The sequence below is a fragment of the Denticeps clupeoides genome, chromosome 10 (assembly GCF_900700375.1).
Source record: "Denticeps clupeoides chromosome 10, fDenClu1.1, whole genome shotgun sequence".
Classification (NCBI taxonomy): Eukaryota; Metazoa; Chordata; class Actinopteri; order Clupeiformes; family Denticipitidae; genus Denticeps; species Denticeps clupeoides.
In genome coordinates, this window is record NC_041716.1 from 20,641,345 (window position 1) to 20,665,607 (window position 24,263).

Here is a 24,263-nt window from a genome sequence, read left to right on the forward strand (position 1 = left end):
TGAAACAGGAGGGTTAAGTCCATCTTAACAAAAAAATGATACTTAATCACAGTTCTCACTGTCCTGAAATCTGAAACAATAGGGGTTGTTTATATGCAAATGTAATTTTTGATAAAACTAGGTCCTGTTCCCCCAAACATATGGATAAATGCTGTAATATGTAAAATTGTAACTTTTGGGTTGTGTAGAGATTACTTCTGCACCATCAACTCCCATCATACAGGTTTGTGAGAGGGGCTCACCGAGTGGCCAGGAGGTGTTTCTACAGTAAACTGTTACTAATGCAGATGAATAATAAAAAATAGTCTCTGGCATCAGCGCCAGTGCCGGTCCAGATGACAACTTCACTTGGGCGTGGAAGCGTGTATGAAGACAGCTTGGACCTCAGCCAGGGCTCCAGACTTTTTCTTCATTTATTTGATTGCCGTTTTCACCGCCCCAGAACACATGAGACGGGCCGCTGTAATGCTAGCCGCTGCCGTGGTAATTAATACGAAAATATTTCGCCTTTGGTCTCGGATTTCGGTGTTATTGCTAAATCGGTCGCTCCCCCTCCTCCTGCTTTTCACATCTCCTCCTGAGCATGTAAAATAATCCCCAAATTTCCATCGCCGCATCAGGGTTACTTCTTGCCACGCCACATTGGTATGAAATGGGATCCAGGGGATCGAAAGGGCATGAAAAATTTAAAAGAAATGTATCGTGCTTGTTTGCCATGGGTCTCTTTATCCCGCTACAGTGTTTTTATTGGCTTTTCCCATAAAACTCACAACTCCTGACATCATGGCACACATTTGTTTTTTATTTTTTGCAATTTTGAATAATAATTGTGCACCTAAAAAGTGACTTGACTCCATGCAGCCTTTAATCGAGGACAAGCCTTTAATCAAGTTCCTTTAAAATGTGCCAAAGACAGAAATGCTGTGTTTTTAATGATCTGCCTTATTGGGACTTCCCTGCAGAAACCCCCTGATGTGGGTAAATTCAGTAATAACCACAGGCAGGTATGCAGTGCTATCTGTGCCGATCGTGTCGGGGTCTTGGCGAGGAGGGTGTGGCTGTGGTTGTAGTATCGGTATCAGGGGAGCGACTGGAGTCCGGCATGCAGCTGATAACCTTAGCGAAGGAACAGCATGTAAATGAGTTTTCTTCTCCAGCCTTATCGCAACGCAGCTCTTAATGATGCTGCATGAGTGCGGGTGGGAGGAGGAGGAAGGTGTGATTTGCCTGGCTGCCCTCCCTCCACCCCGTGTGGCTGTAGAGCATGAGAAGAAGCGCCTTTAATCTCACCCACTTCATGCTGCCATATTCCTACATGCCACTCGGGCCTGATCAGGGTTTCAGGCAATTACGGCACATTACGTCTCCTAACATGGGCAGCTGAGGCCGAGCGAGTGGCACTTCCTGTCCTCAGAAACCAGGGGACACTGGCCTCAGTGTTGATAGCAGCACTTGCACCAACCCAGGGTCTGAAGATTGACCCATCTCACCTTAAAGAACCTGCTGGAGGAGATCTTCCTTCTCCTCCACCCTGCCAGTGTCACAGTTGTGAGATGGTGTGTGTGTGTGTGTGTGAATTTGAATCTTACTCTCATTTTACCAGTGAAACACTTTTTTTCTCAGAATCTTGTCATTCTTTTCTTTTTTTTTTCATGTTGTTGTCAAAGGAAGTGACTTTCCCACAAACCACTACATCTAAACAGGGCTACAGCACACAGTAAATAAAATGTCTTCTCTCAAGCTGCCACTTGCATAATTACAAATGGCTGTCTGAGCCCGGCCTGTCTGATCTCACGCCTTTTCTTTCTCTCCGGAAAGTATTCCTGGCTTCGGTGCTGATAGGGAATCGGCGTGGCGCCTCAGTGCGAGAAGTTAAATGTTTTGAAGGTCGCAGTTTCTCTCACTGATCTTGCAATGTTTGTTAATTACATTGTCACTGATGTTGTGAGAGATAATTAAGCCACTATGTTTATATGCATAATTATGTGCGCTCCGCATCAGTCTTTGAAAGACAGCGGCTAGGAGAAAAAAATTTAATTGTGAGCTGCACGAAAACATGGCAATATAGATGCCCTAGTTACAATCAACAAAGAGACCAGGGGAGGGGGGGGGGGGGGGGGGGGGGGGGGGGGGGGGGGGGGGGGGGGGGGGGGGGGGGTAAAGACGAGAGTTGTGACTAATACTGTCTGCTGAACACTTCGCCTTTGTTGTCAGATGCAGAGCCGCTCGGGCCCAGCGGTGGCAAAAGGTGTTGCGTCTTGCACACAAACACAAACAGATTTACACTTGGCTTGTTCATGGCGTAGTAATAAACACAAAAACGTCTAATTAAAACCACAGAGCTTCTGCATTTCCAGGGGAAGGAAAAAAAGTTGCTGGGCCACCAGATGCTGCTGCACAGACGGAAATATGTAAATAGAAAAAAAAAAAAAAAAGGTCAGTACAACAATTTGAAGAAAAAAGTGAGTTTACTGTCCTTATCTTTTTGGGGGATCTAGTTTTAGTTTGCGCTGCTCTGGTGGACGTCTCCACCCCTCTGAGTTCAAAGTGTCTGCCTGCTGATGACACGGCTCAGGAGAATGTTTGCCTTCTTTGCTGTTGCGGCCTTATCTCGTGATCATCTCAGGTAGATTTCCTCCAGGACGCGAGCGGCCGGTCAGCACCCACGCTGGAGTAATAAAAGTCGATTTCCCAAGCAGAACAGCACAGTTCTGTGTATCTAGAACTGATCTAGAACAATGAAAGCTGTGGTGTCAAAGGTCCCCTATTATTAAAATTTCACTTTGTGAGATTATTGAATATTTTTACAAGTTCCCCTAGCCTGTCTATGGTTGATGGCTAGAAATGGTGATAGTTGTAAAGAGTGTTTTTGCCATTCTGCTTCACCGTTCAGAGAGCAGCAGCTCAGACGGTTGGATCTGGAATTTGTTACCTCCTGTTTCTCATGCTTTTCCGCCCAGAGAATTTCCCACCCCTCCCCTAAAACATTATCTCCATCAACCATCATGGCTTGAAAATGTGCGAAGCATTGCAGTTGCTTGGTGATTAGATGTAAAAATGAGCACACGTTTTTTTGGGGGTTTTTTTACGTTAAACAATTGGGTTAATTAGATTTTTTCTGGGAAGACGCAGACACGACTTCCTGTCTGCAATAAACATTGTGGTTGGTGAATGGTGTTGATGATGTAATTTCCGCAAAATGCCCCCTCTCCTCCTTGTCCCACCTCTCTCCTCCTCATTAGCATTTAAAGCTACAGACACTGAAATGGCGCGTCCTGTGGAAATCTCATTGTGGGACTTTATCAAAGTGGCTTAATAATAAGAAATATATCATTTTAATTTGAAGTTGAAAGAATAAGTTGTGGCTGAATATTCATGGTTGTAGCTAGAAACTTATTTATTTTCTGGATTGTGATTTTATGAGTTGTGGTCTGTGAGGTGGGACTGGATGTTGCTGGTGACATCATTTTAGGAGGCTTGGGGTGAAATGCACCAGCGCTGGTGCCGCAAGCTCCACATATTCCTTTTTGCAGCGAGTAAAGCACATGTCTGTCTGTAACTGTCTGTCTGTATGTGGGTGGTAGTAGCCTAGGGGTAACACTAAGACCAGAAGACCCAGGTTCAAATCAAACTTACTACCATTGTGTCCCTGAGCAAGACACTTAACCCTAAATTGCTCCGGGGGGGGACTGTCCCTGTAACTACTGATTGTAAGTCGCGCTGGATAAGGACGTCTGATAAATAACATTTTTTTTTTTTTTTTTTTACAACATTTATTTCTTATATAGCCCAAAATCACATACAGTATGTCTCAATGGGCTTATGCTTAATGCTGTAAATGTAAGTAGAGCTTTCCCTCTCATTTCAGTCCAGTTGCAGGGTTGCTGTCAATCTCAGTGATGTGTCTCTGCCAAATTGTCCCTGGGATTAACCATCTCCAAAGGGCAAATGTAATGGAAAAATACCCCGCTTTGCTTGAAGCTATTTGTGTAAAGTTGGTGTGAAAGATGGAGGGAGAGGGGGTACCTGGAGAGGTGAAGGGCGCTTGGCGGGAAGGGGTCTCGCTGGAAGACGCATAGCTGTCCTCCTTGTTGGGCCCATCCTCTGAGTCCTTGTCCGTGTGGAAGCTGCCATCGTGGGAGGCCGGCGGGGCCTCGGACTCGTCTGCGTTCTCTTCCTCGTCGCTGCAGCCTTTGGGCTGTACCATGTAGACCCCTTCCGGGGCGTCCTCTTCCATGCTGCTAGGCCTCAGAGCCCTGAGCTCGGCTCCATCCTGGGACGACTCGTCAGCATACTCCCCATTCACCCATTTCTCGATGGCTTCACGGCGCCGCTGGTCGTCCTCCAGGCTCTGGCCCAGGCTCAGGCCTTCAGGCAGGTCGCTGTCAGGTCTGTCAGCCTCATCGTATTGCAGGCTGCCCCTCTCGCTGTTGTCCAGCAGACTCGTGCTGCCATCCGCATTCTGGGAACCGCATTCGTACACCACCTGCCGGCTCAGCTTGGCACAGATAGCGTTGAGCTTTAGGCCACCTTTTCTTTTGGCGGCCATCTTGGATTTTCCTGAGGTCGTTTCAGTGCATAAAGTCCTTTCAGCTGCAGAGACAATGAGAAACAAACACCTTTATCATCCACACAGAGACATACAAGCCATCAGAAATCTGCAACGTGTGTTTATTCAAATAGACAGAGCAGGGATGACATGCTAATGTGTGGTGAAGTCACCCCTTCATCAGAGTTTCAGACCCGCCTCACGTCACCTGACCCCCCGCCAGGCTGCAATGAACAGCAAAAACCACAACCAGATCAGAATCAGACCCCCAGCGTGAAGCGCAGCACTTTCTGATGGAGATCTGATCCTGCGTACATGACAGCGACCAGAAACAAGCTGAAACCAGACATTCTCTCTCTTTACCGTCTGCTGTCGGATCTGCTCAGGATTAACCCTGACGGGCACGAGTGCCACGATGGCAGCTTTTACTTTCAGAGGTACTTATCTGACAAATACGGATCCCCACAAGTTCTGAGCACGAGACAAGTGAGAGATTTCCTGCGACCACCCAACTTCACACAGACTGTGACTCTGCTGAAAAACATCCAGAGTTTCTGCTGTGTGAGTCTGGGGCGAGACCTGCCACACCATATCTCATCCCAGACCTCACCCTCTCACAAAGCAGGGTAGACGTGTCTTCCGTGAGGGATGTGCGGCTGTTCGCTAACACAAACAGCACTGGCTGATTCCAAACTCTGCAAACTCTCCACGTTCTGCCACCGTTGCATTCCACATCCACAGCTGCCTTTTTAGGGCAGAAACCTTCACGTCCCCACCGGAGTGAAACAAACGTCCTTTAATCATGTCACATCTAGAAACCATGTCAAGCTCATATTCACATAAAGACATATGAAGAGTGTGAATATATACGCATCAAGTCATGGACTCCACTGCATTCTAAGTTAGATGTAGTGATCCATGGATCTGACTTATCTTCAGTGTTTTTCACTATTGATTATGGGTATATTAGCCATCCAGTCTGATCCATTTCAAATGAAAGCATGAATATGAAACGGCTAAATAGAAGAATAAAACCAGTATAGGTGACTCTCCCAGAACATCGTGCACCCGCTGCCCTTTGTTCAGACTTTCTGCGTTACCGTGGACTTCCTGTCTGAAACAATGAGTCTCAGCCAGGAACTATACCTTTCTGCAGTGAAGGGGTGAAAAGGTCCCCGATTCTGGAGGGAAAGGAAAAATCAGCTGGGAAAACTATTAGGAAGTGGAAGGCATAAATTGCGAAGAATTTATTTTGTCAGGTGGGTGTTGTCTCTCTGTTCAGCGTCTTTGGTAATTCCTCCGCCGCGACCTTGCGCTCCTCGTAGGAAATGACCTCCATGCAGCTATTTATTGATTAGAGGTATAAAAGTGGGGGAGTGAGTAAAAGACGGACACCTTCACCAATCTGAAATAAACCTGTGTGGGTCCCTGTGCGGCTGCCCTGCCGATTCGCTTTACGTCGTCGCTGACAATGGGATCGCTATGGTAACGCTGGTGTTTGCAGAATGAGATAAAGATCGGCCAGGCCACAGATGAGGGAACAGGCTTCTCCTGTGGGAGCACAGCCTCCCGCCGCCACCTCACCGCTCTCTCGTTGTGCCTCGTCAGGGTAGGTGAGGAGAAGGAGCTTTTAACGCCGGACTCCAGCTTTTCACACACTGTTTACTGAAGGCCTGACACCACTTTCCCCTGGAAACTGTGCAGACCTGATCCCGCACTCAAAGTCAGACTTTATAAGGCCAAAAACACAACCTGCTAAAATTGTGGGGAAACTATTTCAAAACAAATCTGTGGCTCCAAGATGAAACCAGATGAAAAGAATTGAAAAAGAAGGAGCGCGGCTGGTGGTGCGAGTGATGAACTTCCTGTCAGAGCTCTTCAAGTGCCGGCGTTAATGCCGAGCCGCTGTTTACGCACCAGAATGATATCATGCCCAATCAAGTGGTGTTTCAAATCCTAATAATGCCGTTGGAAGTGCATTATTTGGCGGAACGTGCATGGACTGTAATCATGTTGGCGGTGCTGAGAGGCGGCGGGTAATGACTGCTTAGATTGGCGTGTCCTGCTCCTCTTCCACCCCACTCTCCATCTCCCCCTCCCGTTAATAGCCAGGTTACCAGACAGACGGGGAAGGACAGCGCTGTTCATATGCAGATGACCGACAAGCCTGTAAACTGGCACTGCCACAGGCCACGCCTCCCAACCCGAAAACCTGAATCTGCACTGAACCGATAATTCATCACTCACAAACATACAAAATAACTTTCATTATTATTCACATTACTATATCATATTAATATCAGAACATGAACAATTTCAATTCATTTTCACACAAATTTCCATTTTTGTGTTTCTTTTGTACATGGTGTAATTTTTTTATTAATTTTTTGCTTTGGTTTTAGCCCTTCAACTGAACACATTTAGCAATTTACCCAAACCATCTATTTAATAAATTTATATTTATTCATTTAAATATATTCATTCAATTATTTACTGTTTGTAATTTATTTGTTTTAAATTCAACTTTTTGTTAAATTTAAGTGTTTACTTGCTTATTCCTAAAAGCTTATTTAGGAATTTTCTTTTTTATGAAAAAGAAAAATACCAGTGTGTGTATTTTTATTCATTTAAAAGACGGATGGATACAGTGAAACCGAGCAGAAAGTAGCTGATGGACAAACCCACTGCCCAGACCTCGGCAATCTGCCCCTCTTTCATTTTTATTACACAAGAATAACAATAAGCAGGTCCACGACCCCACCGCCACATCCGCACCGTTTTTCCCCCACCAAGCTGTGCCCGAGCTAAAAATTTCCATTTTCTGTCTGCATATTTAATTGAGTTTTGTCCCACTGGTGCGGAAATGATTTGTTTTTTGCTCTCTGTTCACTTGACTCCTCTTCGGAGTCGCTAACCCTGATTAAGACGTTGGCGTTAATTTCCCAGTGCACACCTTTTTTTGTGCATTAATGGTTCTGATCGTCTAATTAAAACTTCTCAGCTCCGCCGCTGATCAGCGTTCGTTCTGCTCCTGACCTGAAGTTTTAATTGCCACGTCAGAAGCGATAATAATAATTTCTGGCTTCTGATGATTAAAAACAATGCCACAAGCAGGCGGGTTTCTGCCACTGTTTTCCCCACATTTTCCTTAGGAATATGGTGGGATGAGTGGGATGTACCGAGCGGGCGTTAAGGAGGGTTTTAACAAAGGGGAGGAGTGTGGGAGAGAGGGAAATTTCCTGAGCAGCAGGTTGCTCACCTGGTCTGAAATGAGAGAAGCAAAGAAAAAGAAAAGGTGTTCAGCATCACTGCTTCATAATTATATTCAAATGTCACTCATTTATTTCAGCTTGTCTTTATTCAACTTTTTTTTAAGTCATAAAAAGAGGAATGCTAACGCTGTCCAAAGGGTGTCCCTGGGACAATGCCAAGCACGCGATCCACACACATTCCACAAACACACACAAAAGCAATCAGACATTTTTTGTCTGATGAGTTAGAACAGATTTGAAATTTCACTGCAGAGATCAGCAAGCACATGGTGGCTAAAGGGCAAATATGCACCAAATATCTAAATATTTTCATGACAGACACCTTTAACAAGACCAGACACATGCTTGTTAGATATGCACAAACACACACACAAAACCTTGCAAATCTATTTTATTATTAATCAGTTGGTTGCACATCTGTTAGCTTGCTGTGTGACAGGGCTTTTTTCTATCAATAAAGCACTTATTGCTTTTAGTCTGGGCTGTGACCTTGTGTGCCGACGTTGGGTTGACCTTGTGGGATCCGGACTCTGCTGTCAGAGAGGAGCATCTGAGCTGCCGCACACCTGCCACACATGGGCAAACAAGAGAAGACATGCCACCTACCCCAACACGGAGGGTTACCAGACATGCCACCAACCCCAACAAGGATGGATACCAGACATGCCACTAATCCCAACACGCACAACCAGACATGCCACCAACACCAACACGAACAACCAGACATGCCACCAACCCCAACACACACAACCAGACATGCCACTAATCCCAACACGCACAACCAGACATGCCACCAACCCCAACACGAACAACCAGACGTGCCACCAATCCCAACATGCACAACCAGATACGCCACCAACCCCAACACGCACGGCTACCAGACATGCCACCAACCCCAACACACACAACCAGACATGCCACCAACCCAAACACGCACGGCAACCAGACATGCCACCAACCCCAACCAGGGCTTGTCTTCCCAGGGTTTTCTAATGGAGAAGTGGAGGAACTCACTCCTCCAACTGAGCAGAGCTCCACCCCCATGACCTTACTCATGCCAACAGGAAGCAGTGCAGGAAGTGACTGCCCTCTGTCCCTTGTTGGCCAGTGGGGTCAACAGCATCAGATGATGTGAAACCAGACTGAAAGGAGTGTGTTTAGTGTGAGAGAGAAAGTTCTGAACAGAGCACGAGGGGAAACTTCAATTAAGTGTTTCTTGGGGAAACACTAAATTGATTTGCAAGGTTCTCCCTAAATTTGTTTTTCAGACACAGAGGAGCCTGCGAGTATACAGTGTTTTTAAAGCGATTTCCTCAAATTCTGCCTGTTTTTCATCCTTCACTGCAGCTCTGGGTGCCTTCTCCTCCTTCAAATGAGAGGAAGAGGTGACATTAGGCTGAAAAAATGACATTTCCAGACAGGATGTGGTGCTGACAACATCGATCCCTGACCACCATTAAAACATTTGCTCTGCTTCACAGACTGTTTTCCTCTGTTTTATGTGAGTGGCAAGGACCCCAGGTGTCCTCTAAACATCTTCTGCTGCACGTAGAGCACTGGTTTCAGACTAAGAACCAGCAGAAACCATGAATCTGAAGTACAGATCTCATAGAATCAGCTGTGTAGGTGTGTTTGAGTGAGAAAGGGAGCTGTGTAACTGTGCCTTGGGTCTGTCCTGTTAGTGGTATCTTGGGCTGTAGGTCAGTTATTGATTGCTGGGTAGCATATTTTGAATCAACTCTTTCTCTCACACACACACACACACACACACAAAAACCGATTTTTAAAAAAGACCATGTCTCGCTGTTATTTTATAGCAACTCGGATGCAGAACGCATTTTTAAAAAGCGACACACATTCCTCTTATCTGGTGTGTGTGTTTTTTGCATGATGAATGAAAGCTGCCTTCTTTGAAAAACGGCTGTTGTAATGAAACATACAAAGTGGTGCTTTGCAAAAACTGTGAGCTATTTTGGTCCAACAACACAAAAGGAAGTGTTGCTGGCTGACTCAAACAAAGAATTCGCTTTTGATAAAACCACAACAGCTACTTGTATATTCTACTCCAAAACATTTGGTTTCCTGATTTCTCTTTTGATGTGATATACCCTAAAAAGGAAGCGACAAACAAGAGCTGCAAAGCACAAATGGCTTGGTGCATGATGCAAATCTTACCATATGTCAAAAATTTGTATTAAAAATGCTGTATGGTTCTGTAGTTGCAGATAGAATTTCAGACATATGCAGACATATGCAGATAGCATTTCAGCAACATTAGCATCTCCCTTATTATTATTTTAAACTGAAAAGGGATACTCGGTTAAAGTGCAAATCTGATGAATTACGGCAGCAGATTGCTGCTATTAATTATTAAAGCATGCTTTATAAATATTCAGGTCTGCCACGCATCTAATAATGGGTGCTTTAGAGAAGGTTACTTCCCGTGCGCATCCTCGTGTGTCAGAAATATCACTTTTAATCATAGGGTGGTCGGAGCTGGGGCCTGAAAGCTCCTGGAACCCAGTGGCGGGACAAGGCGCTGCCCGAAACTGAACATGGCCAACACCAAGGTGATGAAAAGGCAGAGAAACAACTCTGCATCTTCCTTGGATTTCCTTGGGAAGACAAGAAGGCATTGGCAGCAACTACCTTCTGGACACACCTAGTCCCAGTGCTGTTTCAGCCATATGGCTTGTTGCATATTCATATGCCACAGTCTGCACTCCTTCAGTGCTTGAGCAGCGCTTCACAACTTCAAAAAAAAAAAAAACAAAGGGAAGGAAAATGCTGAGAAAAGTTTTCTTCCCTTTCTTCTCCTTGGCTGCGCTCTCTTTTCTTCAGGAAACGAATATAGGTGATGAAGGCTGTTCCCAGTGCTGGGCGCAGGGACGTAGGCTTCGATGACTGTCTGCCAAAGCCAGGCGAAACCAGCGCTGGGGCTTGTGGGTAAAGCCACAGTGTCAGGTGGGTTTGATGCCCCCCTTCTCCCACCCCATCCACAAGCGCTGTCAGGAGAGCAATGCTAACCCGTCATTATCCCAACACCAGGCCCGGTGCTGCTCACGCTCCTCCGCAATTACCAACACCCCGCCAAGCCTCATGCCAGTTCGCAGCCTGGCGGAGCGGCGCGGTTGATGCCGTGCCAGCCTGTGTTTGCACGCATGTGTTTACTGTATGCAGTGGCGCTTTATCAAATTAGTTTGGTGCCCAGCCGACACACAATAACAGCAGAGCCGGACTCCCGCCACTCTGGAGACGTCCGGCGCCAACGTCCCCCCGCAGTTCGGCGCATGTCCCCCCACAGGTTAGACAGAGGCACATGTCCCCCCGCAGGTCAGGCTCAGACGCACGTCCCCCTGGAGGATCAGCCTGAGGCGCATGTCCCCCCCCGCAGGTCAGGCTCAGACGCACGTCCCCCCTGCAGGGTCAGGCCCAGGCGCGTCGCTGGATAAACAAGTGTTAACAGGAGTGGAGACGACTGCAGATTGAGGAGGACGGATCATCTCTTGGCGCTGCTGAGGTGAGGTGGGTTTTATGAAAGTCTCTCCAGCATCTGCATAAACAGGAGATCTGACGGGCACATCAAAGGTGAGGGGACTGCCAGCCTGGCTAAATTTCCCAGTGTCTTTTCACTCAAATGCACCCAAACGCGGTGTGAGAGTGGAGGGCGTGGCGGGGTGGAAGCATGACTTCAGAGGACTGTGGACGCTGTTGAGCCGCCGGTGTTGGCAGAAGGCACCAGCAGGCAGGATCACAACTAATTCAGCGGCCCAGAGAGAGATACTGTCTCCTCCAGAAAGAACATCAGCACGAGATCAGAACGCTCGGCTCACTCGCTTGCTCGCCCACCCGCCACTCTTCCTCTTCCTTGTTTCACCTGAACCCACGCTCGCTCGCTCGCTCGCTCCTTGCCTCAGGATCTTTCCAGCTCTTTCTCATCAAGAGATATAGGAACTAAATTGTAGGTAATCGGCAGGTGCGTTGGTGTTTCTGGGTATTGGGATTTAATCACAGGACAGAGTGATGCTTTACCCTGAGGTCAGGGTGGTGACTATGCCTTTTTGAAATTTAAAGGCACCTCAAATGTTATACTAATGCCAATGACACAAAGTACTACAGCGTCAGTGAATTAACAAGAGCAAAGTAGTTTTGCCAGCACAGGCAAGAGGAAAAGATTAGGATGATCCACCAAATGGTCAATCCCCCTCAAAAGTGACAAAAATCCAAATCCAACAACTTTTAATATCTGATGAAAGTATTCAGTGTGAACAAACTTTATATAGAACAAAAAAATAAGAATGCCTTTTTTAAAAAAGTTATTTGTCTCTGTTTTATACACTACTCAAAAAATAAAGGGAACACAAAAATACAACATCCCAGATCCCAGATGAAATATTCTTATTAAATACTTTGTTCTTTATATAGTTGAATGTGCTGACAACAAAATCACCAAAAATGATTTCGATGAAATCAAATTTATCAGTCTGGATTTGGAGTCACACTCTAAATTAAAGTGGAAAAACAAACCAATTTTGATGTAATGCCCTTAAAACAAGTCAAAGCATCTGCCGACTCCTGGACAGAATGTGGTGCATTGTGGCGTTGGTGGATGAAGCGAGACATGATGTCCCAGATGTGCTCAGTTGGATTCAGGTGTGGGGAACAGGAGGGCCAGTCCATAGCATCAATGCCTTCGTCTTGCAGGAACTGCTGACACACTCCAGCCACATGAGGCCTAGCATTGTCTTGCATTACGAGGAACACAGGGTGAACCGCACCAGCATATGGTCTCATGAGGAGTCTGAGGATCCTAATGGCGGTCATGCTACCGCTGGTGAGCACGTGGGGGCTGTGAAATTGATAGTCAGTCAGTGTTGCTTCCTAAGTGTGATTTGACAGAAATGTGATTGACTTGGAGTTACATTGTTTTGTTTGAGTTTTCCCTTTATTTTTTTGAGCAGTGTACATGGTGACAATTTTTATTTTAAACAAATCACATTAAATTATTGCTGGATATACAATGATGCAAAATGAATTTCATTAACTGAAAGTGTAAACAGTAGAAGGCACAGATGTGTTAAAACTGTAACTGAAAAATTAAGGGCCTAGAAAAAGTTCAGTAATGGCGTACAGTGGCAGTCTATCATCTTCATTAAGAAGCCAACTGTTGAAAAGCGCTCATCAGACTGTAGATTGGAGGAGGACTGAAGATGAACAAAGCTCCCTCTGCTCTGCCGGTCCCCGTCGCTGCAGAGTTAGAGGATGAGTTATGGCTGGCTGGCTGTTGGGGAAAAGCTGTATTTATGAGGGAACTGAGTGAGTGTTAAGTCCCCACTAAGAAATAAAGTCGTCCCTGAGCGAACTGGGGAAACATTTCACTCAGACTAAAAGGTGGATTGAAAAAAGAAAGAAGGAGCAATTTCTCTTCATGGGGAAAAATGTCCCTTATTCCTGATATATAAAAATAAAGGAAAAAGAGGAACATGGAGTATCTTAATGGTAAATATTCCTATGAGTGAATACAGATCTGCTCTGATTCCTCCAAAATTGTGCTGGTGTTTGTTGAGATTCCACGGTGCTCTGCAGTGTTGTTATAACTTTAGCGATACATGATCCTTTGTGTCAGGGAGTAAATTGAAAATATGCCCTGGTCATTTCAAATAAATTTTTACTGAATCCAGCTAGATGCCCAAAGCTCACAGTCCTCCTAATGTTATCACCAGAGTGGAACCCATCTCAGCGAAAGCTCCTGGCCTGCACCCACCCAGCGAGCACAAATATGACTTAAAAAGGTGAAGTTAAGGGCCGGCAAGGAGCCAAAGACTCTCACTTCTCCTGAACAACATGCACCACATCATTCAGCCATCAATCTCCCACTGGCCCAGAGTGACGGCATGGAAATCACAACCCAAAAAACACCATATCACCACGGAAACACACCAAATGGAACTTCACCTTTTTGCACCTCGTCTGATTCCATCTGGCTTTGGAGCAAGGCCCTCGCCTCTCCCGGTGGCGAAACGATAAAGGTCCAGCCTGTGTTTAGGTTGGGAGACATGGTATTTATTTAAGAAAAGGGGAGGAAGAATCTAATTGAAAGAGCGGCGGGTTCGGTCTAATGGGACACGTGTTCCAAACAGAGCGTCTTCATAACCACTGTTTACCCCAGCGCCGTGGAAACTTCTCAGCTCCACTTCTCTGTCCAAACAGAGTTTGAGTTACAACACACACACACACACACCTTCTCAATAAAAGATGTCACCTGACATGGAACTTCGTTCTGTTTTTTCCTGTTGGACCTGAGGAGAGTGATAATGGAGCAGACTGGTGTTAAACGGTAAAAAGTTTGGACCTGTCCTGCTTCCCACGTGCAGAACACACACCACGCAACCGGCAAAACCTGCAGAACCAGCAACGCAGAGCAGACACAGACACACACACACACACACACACACACACACACACACACACACCACTAAACAACAGCAGAGCATGAGAGGCGCACCCCCCGTCACCCACACTCAGAAATTAAGGTCCGTCTGTCTGACAACACACACCTGGACGCACACACACACACACACACACACAGGCCAGCCGCTGCCCCTGCTGCTGGGGGTCCGGCCCCTTACCTGGCCCTGGCCTGGCCGCCACACGCTGCCGCTCTGGAGCAGCCCTCTCTACGAAGCACGGCATTTTCACACTCGCGCCAGCCGCTCTATGTCTAGGCTACACACGCGCACGCACACACACACACACACACACGCACACACACACACACACACACACACTCTCTCTCTCACCCTCTCTCGCCTATTGCAGCACAGATGTCAGGGCTGCGCATGTTTACCCACTTAACCAGTAGGGGTCCTTCACCACCCTCTGCTCTCCACAGCCATCGTGGAAAAAGGGCACCGAGAGGGAGGGAGAGTGGACAGGGGACAGCGCAAGAGGACGTGGAGGGTTGGAGAAGAGGAGAAAAGAAGGACTGGAGATCCAGAGCCTGACCCTGATACAACACAATGTGTGTCACTCACTCACTCCAACACACACACATCCCTAAAACTCTCATTTTATATTTCTGTCCATGTTTGCCTCAGAGCTGCTGCTGTCCCTGGGAGGCGGATTTTAAAAGGCGGAAGAAGGGAAGCGAAATCTCATTGACAAGGGCATGTCAGATCTGAAGTCTCGCAGAGATTCTTTCAACTTTCTCTCCCACTCGCCCGCAAAACTTTTCACATGAAACTTATTTGTTTACGCCGCACAAATTTCAGACTGGGCATTACGACAATATCACATGGGGGCCATTCCTGCAACCGTCCGGCCAGACGAAAAGGCCTTCATCCAGTAGGTGTGGCCGCAGCTAAAGCAGAGAAACCGTGTGTAATGACAGGGAGGGGAAAGACGGCAATGAACGTGTTGAGCGCAGGCCACGCGGCAGCTGGCCCAACAATCCCCCCTTAAACAGGCGACGGAGACGCGGCGCGGCAGCTGATGCTCTGGAATTACATGGCGCACACGCGCACTTGTGGACAGATTACCAACTGTGCGTCTTAGTTTTTATCAAGAATTCCTGCATTTAATGTAAGGATTATTACCCTGGATGACTTCATTTGCTTATTGCACATAAACCGGATAAAAGAGGTTTTTTAGCAGGACTTGTCATCCTGAATGGCCCGTTAATATCGTTGGGGCTGAGCAAATCGCGTTATTAGAGACAAGCAAACAGGGCGGGATATGGCGGGAGCAGGTCTGACAGGTTTAAACATCAGACATTGGTCAGGGTGGCAGATTTGCATTAAGAGTCTCACATACACACACACACACACACACACACACACACATACACACACACTCGCAGAACAGCTGATTTCAGTGCAAAATTTTATTGAACTGCTGGAGTGAGAGAGTTTGTTGTGCAGCGATTCACACATTGCGGCTAAATGGCGCTTCTGACAACTGATCTGTAAATAAAGCCAGATCTGCAACTCCCGCACACACACACACACACACACTCGCTGCCCCCACCCAAACCCTCCAGCCAACCGCCGTTGACACCCCCGGCCCGCCTGCTACCCCCTCCTAACTCCATTCCCAGTGCCACTATAAAAACACAAATATGCCATAACTCAGCCGCGCTGCCATGCCTGCCTCCATCTTGCCTGCGTACCAGGGGGCCGCTCAGGAAGGTCACCAACAAATGGTTTTCCGATTCACTGCCCCTCAAATCATTTTTTTTCTGCGTGTGTGAGTGTGTGTGTGTGTGTGTGTATTAAAAACCTGAATCTGCACTTTCTGGCCTGAAAGCTTTTCTAATTATTCCAGCGTCCTTGGGACAAGACACGGATCCTTCACACAGCAGAGACAAGCGCCGGACCCACCGACCGACCAACCTACAACCACTAAACACCAGCAGTCCTCTCCACCCCTCCCTGTCCAACCCCCACCTCTCATCTGCTCTCCTCTGACTGCTTTACTGCCCCCCCCCAATCTGTTTTCAAAGCGTGTCTGTCCTTTATTAAATTGTTTTCTTTTCCACATTATCAGTTGCCATGGAGACCTCATCTCTCGGATTATTTGAATTTCATTATATCTATTGATTTGGGAGCATTTCATCTTTTTTATTGTTTTTCTGTCAATTTTCGAAACGAATAACCATCTAATTTGCGTCAGCGCTGATTACGTTCGTCCCTCAATAGAGGTCGGCAGCTGCGCCGCGGAAACAAATCAATGAAAAAACATCATAAAACTGGAAAGTACAATCAGCCAGGATATGGGTGACATTCCGGGGTTGCTGAAACGAAGTCATCAAAAAATATATACTTCCCCCCCCCCCGTGTGTGTTCACCTCGCAGCCCAGATATCATGCATCTAAAGAAGCACATTACTTTTTATCAAGGGATAATAATACAGGAACTCCGCGTCAGGGACCCCCACCCTACCTAAAAAAAATGCTTACTTTGTATTTAAATAATTTATGCAATTTTAGCATTTATATATAAATTTTTTAATAAGCTGCTTGGAGCAAAGTGGCCATTAACAAAACACACAGCTGTCCAATGGGCCTCGACTCTGCAGATCAATTGCGAATTTTTATGACATGATAAAATGCTTTTAAAGCAATTTACACAAATATGGAACAAATGTATTTATTTATTTATTTGCTTCGCAGGCTTCATTTATTCATAAGGCGGGGTATTAAAACAGCAGTGGCCAGGGAAGACAGTGGTCCCTGCTCTAAGTGGAAGGGACTAGCTGTCCTTTCTACAAGGACATAAAGTTTCATTATCAATGCACACAGTCAAATGCAATTTAGGCAGTGTGGCGCGCAAAAGAGCGCATCAGCATATTGGAGATATTTGTGTGTTAAGAGCAGCGCACGCTTTGTTTCTCTAATTTCATCGTCTTTATTTATTTATTTGGGGAAACAGAACGGGACAGACGTGGCCAGTCCACGCCCTTGGCCTGTGTGGCTCAGTTCTGTCTCAAGGTGAGAAATAATAAAAGGTCTTGACAGGGTTCAACACCTCAGCAGTGTACAAGCCCACACACACACACACACACACACACACACACACACACAGAGAGAGACAGACGGGAGTCTACAGGGAGGTGGAGGTTGGGTGGGACACACAGGTACTGGGGTGGCCAACTGGTGGGGTTTTTTGACTTTTTCCGGCTGTTAGCTGGATCGGGCGCGTGGGGCCTGGATCTGGACGTGTGGCGGGGACATGCATGGGTCTTGTCGGGGGCAGGAAGCGGGGTGGGGGCTAATCTCGTTTGCCGGCATACCCGCGGCGCTCTGGGCTCTTTTATGAATGTGCCGCCGAGGACCAAACACATGTCAACAATTGACAAAGCATCACTTTCCCCCTCCGCGCAATATTCCACACTTGGCCCGGGAAAAATGAGGCCGCTAACAAATTAGCTCTTCATGTTTATTTGCGCGTGGGTGTGTCTGCTCTGGGTTGGCAGGACCGCGGCTTCCTCACATCTCCGCCGTGGACCGCCTTGCTGTGCACAAACGCAGGGGTCTGTTTTATTTAACGGAAGCCACTGCAGCACCGGATAAATACTATTTTATGCAGCTCTGTATGGATTCTGAGACAGTAATTATAACGTTGCTCCCACACAAACTTCCCGCTCATCTCCAGCTGACAGACACCAAATGTGGAGGTGCAGCAGCACATCCTCAGCGACCAGCGTAACTGTACATCTAGAAAAAGTAAATGAATAAATACGGATCAGATTAGTTGCCGTGATGATTTTTCCCCGTGCCCTTCAGAGACACCCAGCACGCCAAACTACACGCCTGTGACCCAAAACCAACATTCCCACACTCCATAATGGAGCATTTCTTTCTCTGTTCTCACTGGGATGATCACTTCCTGGTGAAGAAAGAATATTTGAAATACAGTAAACATCAACAGGATGTTTTTACGGCCATTGTTTGTTGTGCAGAATATGGAATTTTTACCGAGGTCAGACAAGTGAGTGTTTCCTTTATATTCACATCTTCACCCTGAGACTGCCTGTCAGTCTACTGTACGCATCACCTAATTAATGTGATGGGAGGACGAATATCACACAAGCACACGCACACACACACACACACACACAGAGAGAGTGCTCACTAAAAATGTTGAAGAAGTGCACTATCCGTTGGGAAGAAAAAACAGCATTACAGCACTCTCCCATAAAGACAGGTTGTGGATGGTGGGAAAGTGATTCGGCCGAAGCTCGTCCCGACCAACAGCGCAATAAACCATCCTGTCCATGTCAGAGCTTTAAAAAGCACAATTAAGATGGGCCCAGGTTAATAATTAAAATGCATAATTATTGACCCCTCTTCCCCGATCCCTCTGAAAGTACATTAGATTTGGACAAGTGGGAGGACAATAGGAAAGCGGCATAGTCTCTCTCTCTCTCTCTCTCTAATGCACTCTCCTCTTCCTCCGGACCCTAATGCGCTGCCTTCTGATGAAGACAGCACTTAATGAGCCCCTCTCCTGAAATGAAGTATCTCTGAAACCATCAGCAGGCATTACTATCAAGCAGCACTCCCCTGATTCCCGCCTCTCCACCTTGGTTCGGGGTGGCACCGTGGGTTCGAGGCACCAGGGCCGGTTGAGGGGGGGGTTAACTGTCCCTCAGGGGGCTATCAGCGCACTGGGCAGCCATCACTGCTGGTGCCCCTGACACACAGTTGACAACCAAGCCCAAACGGATTAACATCCCCACAAGAATAATGGAATTTGGAGCAACAATTAAAATGGCTTTTTTGTTGGGAATGTTCAGTACTGTGCAAAAAGTCTTACAATACAAAGCATTGAAAATTAATCTACAAATTATTAACATAACAAACCCCCTTCTACACTGATCAAATTGCTTGACCTACAAATATTGGTGAGCATTGGCTGGAGTCCGGCTCAAATCCAGGCCACTGAAATTGGTAGGATGCTCCTTACAAAATCCTGAATGCCAAGGGCAGCAGGATTAAAGTATTAAAACAATCGCATTTGGCTCCTGAAATAGTCCTGTGCACGACTCAGCAACGAGCCATATCCTTCCAAGATCCGTTACGGGGCAAAGCAGAGCTGAGGAAGGTGGACGCTGACCTCCAACATCAACCAATCCAGGTGTGATTACAGCATGTCATTTCCAAAAAAAAATTATACCAAAGCCACAAGCTTCACAATTGCACACTACCGCCACAACCGAGCACTTCTTTATTTTTTCCCTCTCCTTCAACTTGCCTCTAATTAGGGGATTGCAGATCCTTGGAAGGAGAAGAAAAAAAGACCGGGAGACACGGGTTACGGCAAAGTTCAACCCTGATTCTTTTTACACTCGAGAATTAATAAGAACTAAAGGTGATAATGGTGGCAGCACACTCAAACATTTGGGTGAGTGATTTTTTAATTTAATCACAGGGGCTTCGTGTGAGGCTGAGCTTAAGTGTTACAAATGAGGAGACACAACTGTGGGAAGAAAAAAAATAATTTTTTTTTGGTCTAATTGTCTTGTTGGTGGAGAATTTGGAGAAGCTTTCAAAGTACAGCAAGCTTATTTGGAATAATAATAATAATAAAAATATATATGTTGGTACACAGTGATGATTTTCCCATTCTGAGCATGACAGAGATTGTCGAGAGGAAGGTAAAAAGGTTTCCTAATTCCTTAAAAATTCCATTAGTGGGCTCAGTGGCATTGTGGGATTTGCCCTGACAGAAGCACTTTCTTTGCGATGCCAGGATTTATGTCATTAGCCACTCCTTCAAATGGACGAGCCTCTAATCTCAGCCACTTACCCCTTTTACAGTCAACAACAGACACTTCCTGTGCAATAAAAGTCATAAGAAGGGCCCGTATGTGTCTTATTTTCCCCATTGAGGTGAGCTGAATTCTGTCAGGATTTAGTGACATTGAAGATGCATGAGAAGACAGGCCTGTGCACGTCCCATCACACAGATACAGATCTGTGTTTGTTTGAAGTTTTTTCATTGGTGTGGAATCCCCACCTCGCCAATCTCAAGCAGTGATCCAATCACGTGTCAAGAGAAAAGCAAAAGGTGCAGAACGCAGCGCACGGTTTGTTGCTAATAATGGAGATGGAAGGTAAGCCTCTTAGCCGGACACAACCTGTCCAGCATAAAAAAATATATATCACCACATACCACCAGTCATGCTTTAACCGTGTCATGCACAGAACGTGTGACAGAACAAACAGGAAACTGGCATGAGGGAGCGGGGGGGACCTGTGGCCCTTAGTCTCTCTGCTGTAAAGACACAGTTAACTGAGTCTGACAGCTGCCAGCTCCTTGACAATTGGGGTCAGTTAGAGGGAAATGTGACACAAGATTTTTTTTTTTTTTCCCGGGGCTTCGCTGAAGATGTTCAGGAGCAACTGCCCACCGCAGCATCAAAACGGGATTATGGGCCGTGGGCCATCTGTTGCCAGGAACCAGCCCTGGGCCTTTCATGTCTCAGAAAATCCCTCCCAACCAACCACATACACCAGCTAAGTCCTCCCCAGAGCAAGATATCCTGGGATCCCATGTAGGCCCTAGACCAGGGGGGGGCGAGAGCCAATCAAAAGCAAATGAGGTCAGAGCCCTGATTGGGCTTGGACACCGTGCTGAAAATCCTCCTTAGGCGCAGATGCTTTGTCTTGGCTTGAGGAGATGGATGGACAGTGTGTCACATTGTTGGATCGTTAAATGTATTTGAGAGGGAAAACACACACACACACAGAACATGACCTCCACCTGATGACCTCACACACACATTTTTTATAAACCTTTATTGGGGTTGAAGAATATTTAAGAAGCCACACCTCCCCCCACCTACATTTTGTCACTTTTTAAAACCGTACATTTCAGCTCCCTCCCGCTCTCTGCCTGTAACAAATGATGTTACTTTTGAATTTTATTAGTAGTATTGTCTGGTCGTTAGTATTTCATGCTTTAATAATTTGCAGTTTTCTTTTACTGTCTGTAGACCACCTTTTTTAGAGCTCTGGTTTGAGCAGGTATATTTTTATGTCTGCACATTTCTTAAAAAGCACTTGATTCCTGGATATTCGGTTCATTTTTAGTGATTTATTTTGGTTTGTTTTTAATATATTTTGCATTATATATGGATTTTGTATGTGGTGATAAACTGCTGTGGAGTTTTTTGTCTTGGTCTGACTACCTCTCTCTCACTCTCTCTGCCTGTCCTTCTCTCTCGGCTGCTAATTTGCTTCGGGTCTCTCTGCTGGCCTCCCCTGTGAATGTTTCCTCACCACCCTGCTACATTTTAGCTCAGCAGCGCTGCACTTGACCTGCGCCACGGCTGCCGCCGCTTATTTCCAGCTCTCTAATTGTGGTTTAATCACATATCAACCTGTCACTTAAAGACCCCCTTTTTTCAATTGCAGGAATTTGCATATTGTGTGAAAGTAATTTCTATCAAAAGCTCTGCTGGCTGTGAAAGTACCTGCACCCTCCTCCCCCAGAGACACACAGTGTGTGTGTAAAGTCAGCTTTGTTAGCAGTGTAACAGGTAACGCACGGGTGTTGTGACCACAGTGAGATGATGATGATGATGATGTGGGTGTATGTATGTGTGTAACTCATTAACAGTATACGGTGAGGTGATGTTGGGATGCTCGCTGTTCTGCATCTTTCTTTATTCCAGGGACCAGAGGAGTGGATTTTCTCTGGAGGGCCTGCAGTTTAATTACAGAGAGGAGGAAAAGGCTTTTGTTCCACCTTTTATTATATTAATTTATAAAGGGGGCCGGGTTGGGGATGGAGGCTTTAGGGGGAAATCCTCAGGGCAGCTGATCCACTGCGGGGATCGGGCCTTTTTTCAGGGAGTTCTAATCCTGTTAGGAGTCTGTAGAGCCAATGTCCCCTCTCTGGAGCTCCACTTTCAACAGGAATCACGCCTCACCCCAGGGGACTCGGGGACGGCAAAGGCCCCTTTGGCTATTGCACACCAGTTCAGTTATGAACCTTGTTCTAAACAGTTACAGAGTTGCTGTTCCCTCCCAGACCAGGTAAGAAGAACCAAAGACACACAAGAGGACAGCAACGACAAACAAAGACACAGGACTAGTGGCCTTTCCTGCATATTAAAAGACTTTCTCTCACATCCATGACCTACAGACAGTACCATTCAGGAAGTTCAGAGACGTGGGATTACATTCTGTGTGTGTGTGTGTGTGTGTGTGTGTGTAGGTGTGTGTGTGTTGGCACATTGATGGGGTTTAACCTAACCAGACCAAGTTTCTTGTCTCCTTTCCTATGAGGAGCCAAGATGTCTCAAGACTGTCAGAAGCATTTTCCAGAAAGCTGAGGACAGCGGGTTGGAGTGGGAGAAGTCTGATACACACACACACACACACACACACACACACACACACACTTGCGGGGCTGTCAGGTAAATTAGATCTGAAAGCTGACAATTTCTGACCATATTTCCTTGATTATTTTGAACAAATGCACACCAGCCGCTCTAAAGAGATTAAAGTGACATAAAAGTCCCGGGTGGGAGGAGACAGGGCAGGGAATCCAGGTCACCCCCATTTGTCCCCCCCGCCTGACAGCAGCTATATCGCTATCCAATCCAATAAAAATCCCCCCTCCTTTTGCTTTAATTAATTTTACAGCTAGCTTGCTTAATTACTTTCAATCAAAATCCTCTTGCCATCACAAAATTAGAAATGGTTCGACTCCATTACTCTAAATTCGTCATTTACATACACAAAGACTGTCAGCTCTTGCTAAGCAAACGGCCGCTCGCTTGATGAGATTGTTTTTTTTCCTTCGCCGCCCCACCCTCCTCCCCCCGTCTCTTGACAGCGGCGTTAATTTTTTAAAGCCCAGAAGTAGCATAAAATTATTTGATCCCTGATTTAAGATGTTCTTTTCAGGTGGGCCCGCTGTAAAGTTATGTATTCCCAAGGATCTCCCACCAAAATGCTGCACATATCCTGCATTTGAATAAAAAGCCGTTCAATCTGTAGCCCTGTCGGCCCATTTTATGCAAATGGCGCTGCACTGGTGGTTTACTGGGATTAGCTATTATTTTCTGCTGTGAGATTACAGCGTGACGGCCGTGCCCTATAAATCCCTGCCTTTGTGGACGCCTGTCAACAGACTTGACTCTACCCCCATCCCGCCCCTTTTATTTCGGCCAGCGCCACACGCGCGGCTATCAGCTGCTGGAAATGCAACGTGATTTTTTAGCGGCCACACGGTCCCTCCGACCCGGCTGTCATCTCCATCACACTCACTGCCCAGGGCTGACACATCATCAGGAATTAAGGACATGCAGATACAATGTTGTGGGCTGACCACCCCCGGTCGCGTTGCAGTAACTAGGTCCTGTAATGAGCCAATCAGAGCGGCCAGGTCACAGAAAACACACGCGGTGCTCAGAGAGTTTGAATTTTAAGAATAATCCGATGACCGCTATCCTACTGACCAGATTTGTGCCTTTTCACCGTTTTTTCATAATTTAACTGCAGCCTGATGACAAATGCCCTGTTTTTTGGTGTGCAGGCCATGGGTCACGGGGGGCTGACCTGTCCTGTTTCTGCATGTCTGTGGCGCCACATCTCCATTTTACCCAGCACCCATTGAGGCTGCTAATTATCCAAATCCATCATTCTAGAGCTAAATGAAGGCTGCCTCTTTAATTCAATTTAATAGGATAATTTTCCAACTCTCTTTCACTTCGGCCCCAGCTGCCCGGTGTGGCCGATGGTGAGATGCCTCTCCCTGGAGGTGGGCTGTGGGAGGTGGGAGTCGGCGTTCCTCGGAGCCGGGCGGGACTGGTGTTGAGCAGCAGCTCTGCATCCCAGCACTACCAGCCCTGCTCACTTGGGCTTGGCTAATCCTGTCACATTGCGGCACGCTGCTCTCCCTGAGTCCTCTTCTAGTGCCAAGCCCCCA

General features: G+C 46.5%; 1 protein-coding gene across 7 annotated transcripts in view; it reads right to left on the minus strand.

The window, feature by feature from the left end:
• Nucleotides 1-24,263, minus strand: part of casz1 (castor zinc finger 1) — a 57,103-nt gene that overhangs the window by 22,123 nt on the left and 10,717 nt on the right. For 3 of the 7 annotated variants that reach the window (XM_028994525.1, XM_028994522.1, XM_028994524.1), the window contains exons 1-2: nucleotides 13,777-14,239; nucleotides 4,027-4,593 (exon numbers count right to left, since the gene is read on the minus strand). In XM_028994525.1, the coding sequence (XP_028850358.1) occupies nucleotides 4,027-4,593; nucleotides 13,777-13,879 (670 nt within the window). In that variant the 5' untranslated portion in view covers nucleotides 13,880-14,239. Of the gene's footprint in view, nucleotides 1-4,026; nucleotides 4,594-13,776; nucleotides 14,241-24,263 lie in introns of those variants that run through there. The other 4 variants (XM_028994526.1, XM_028994521.1, XM_028994520.1 and 1 more) reach the window with 3 other exon arrangements.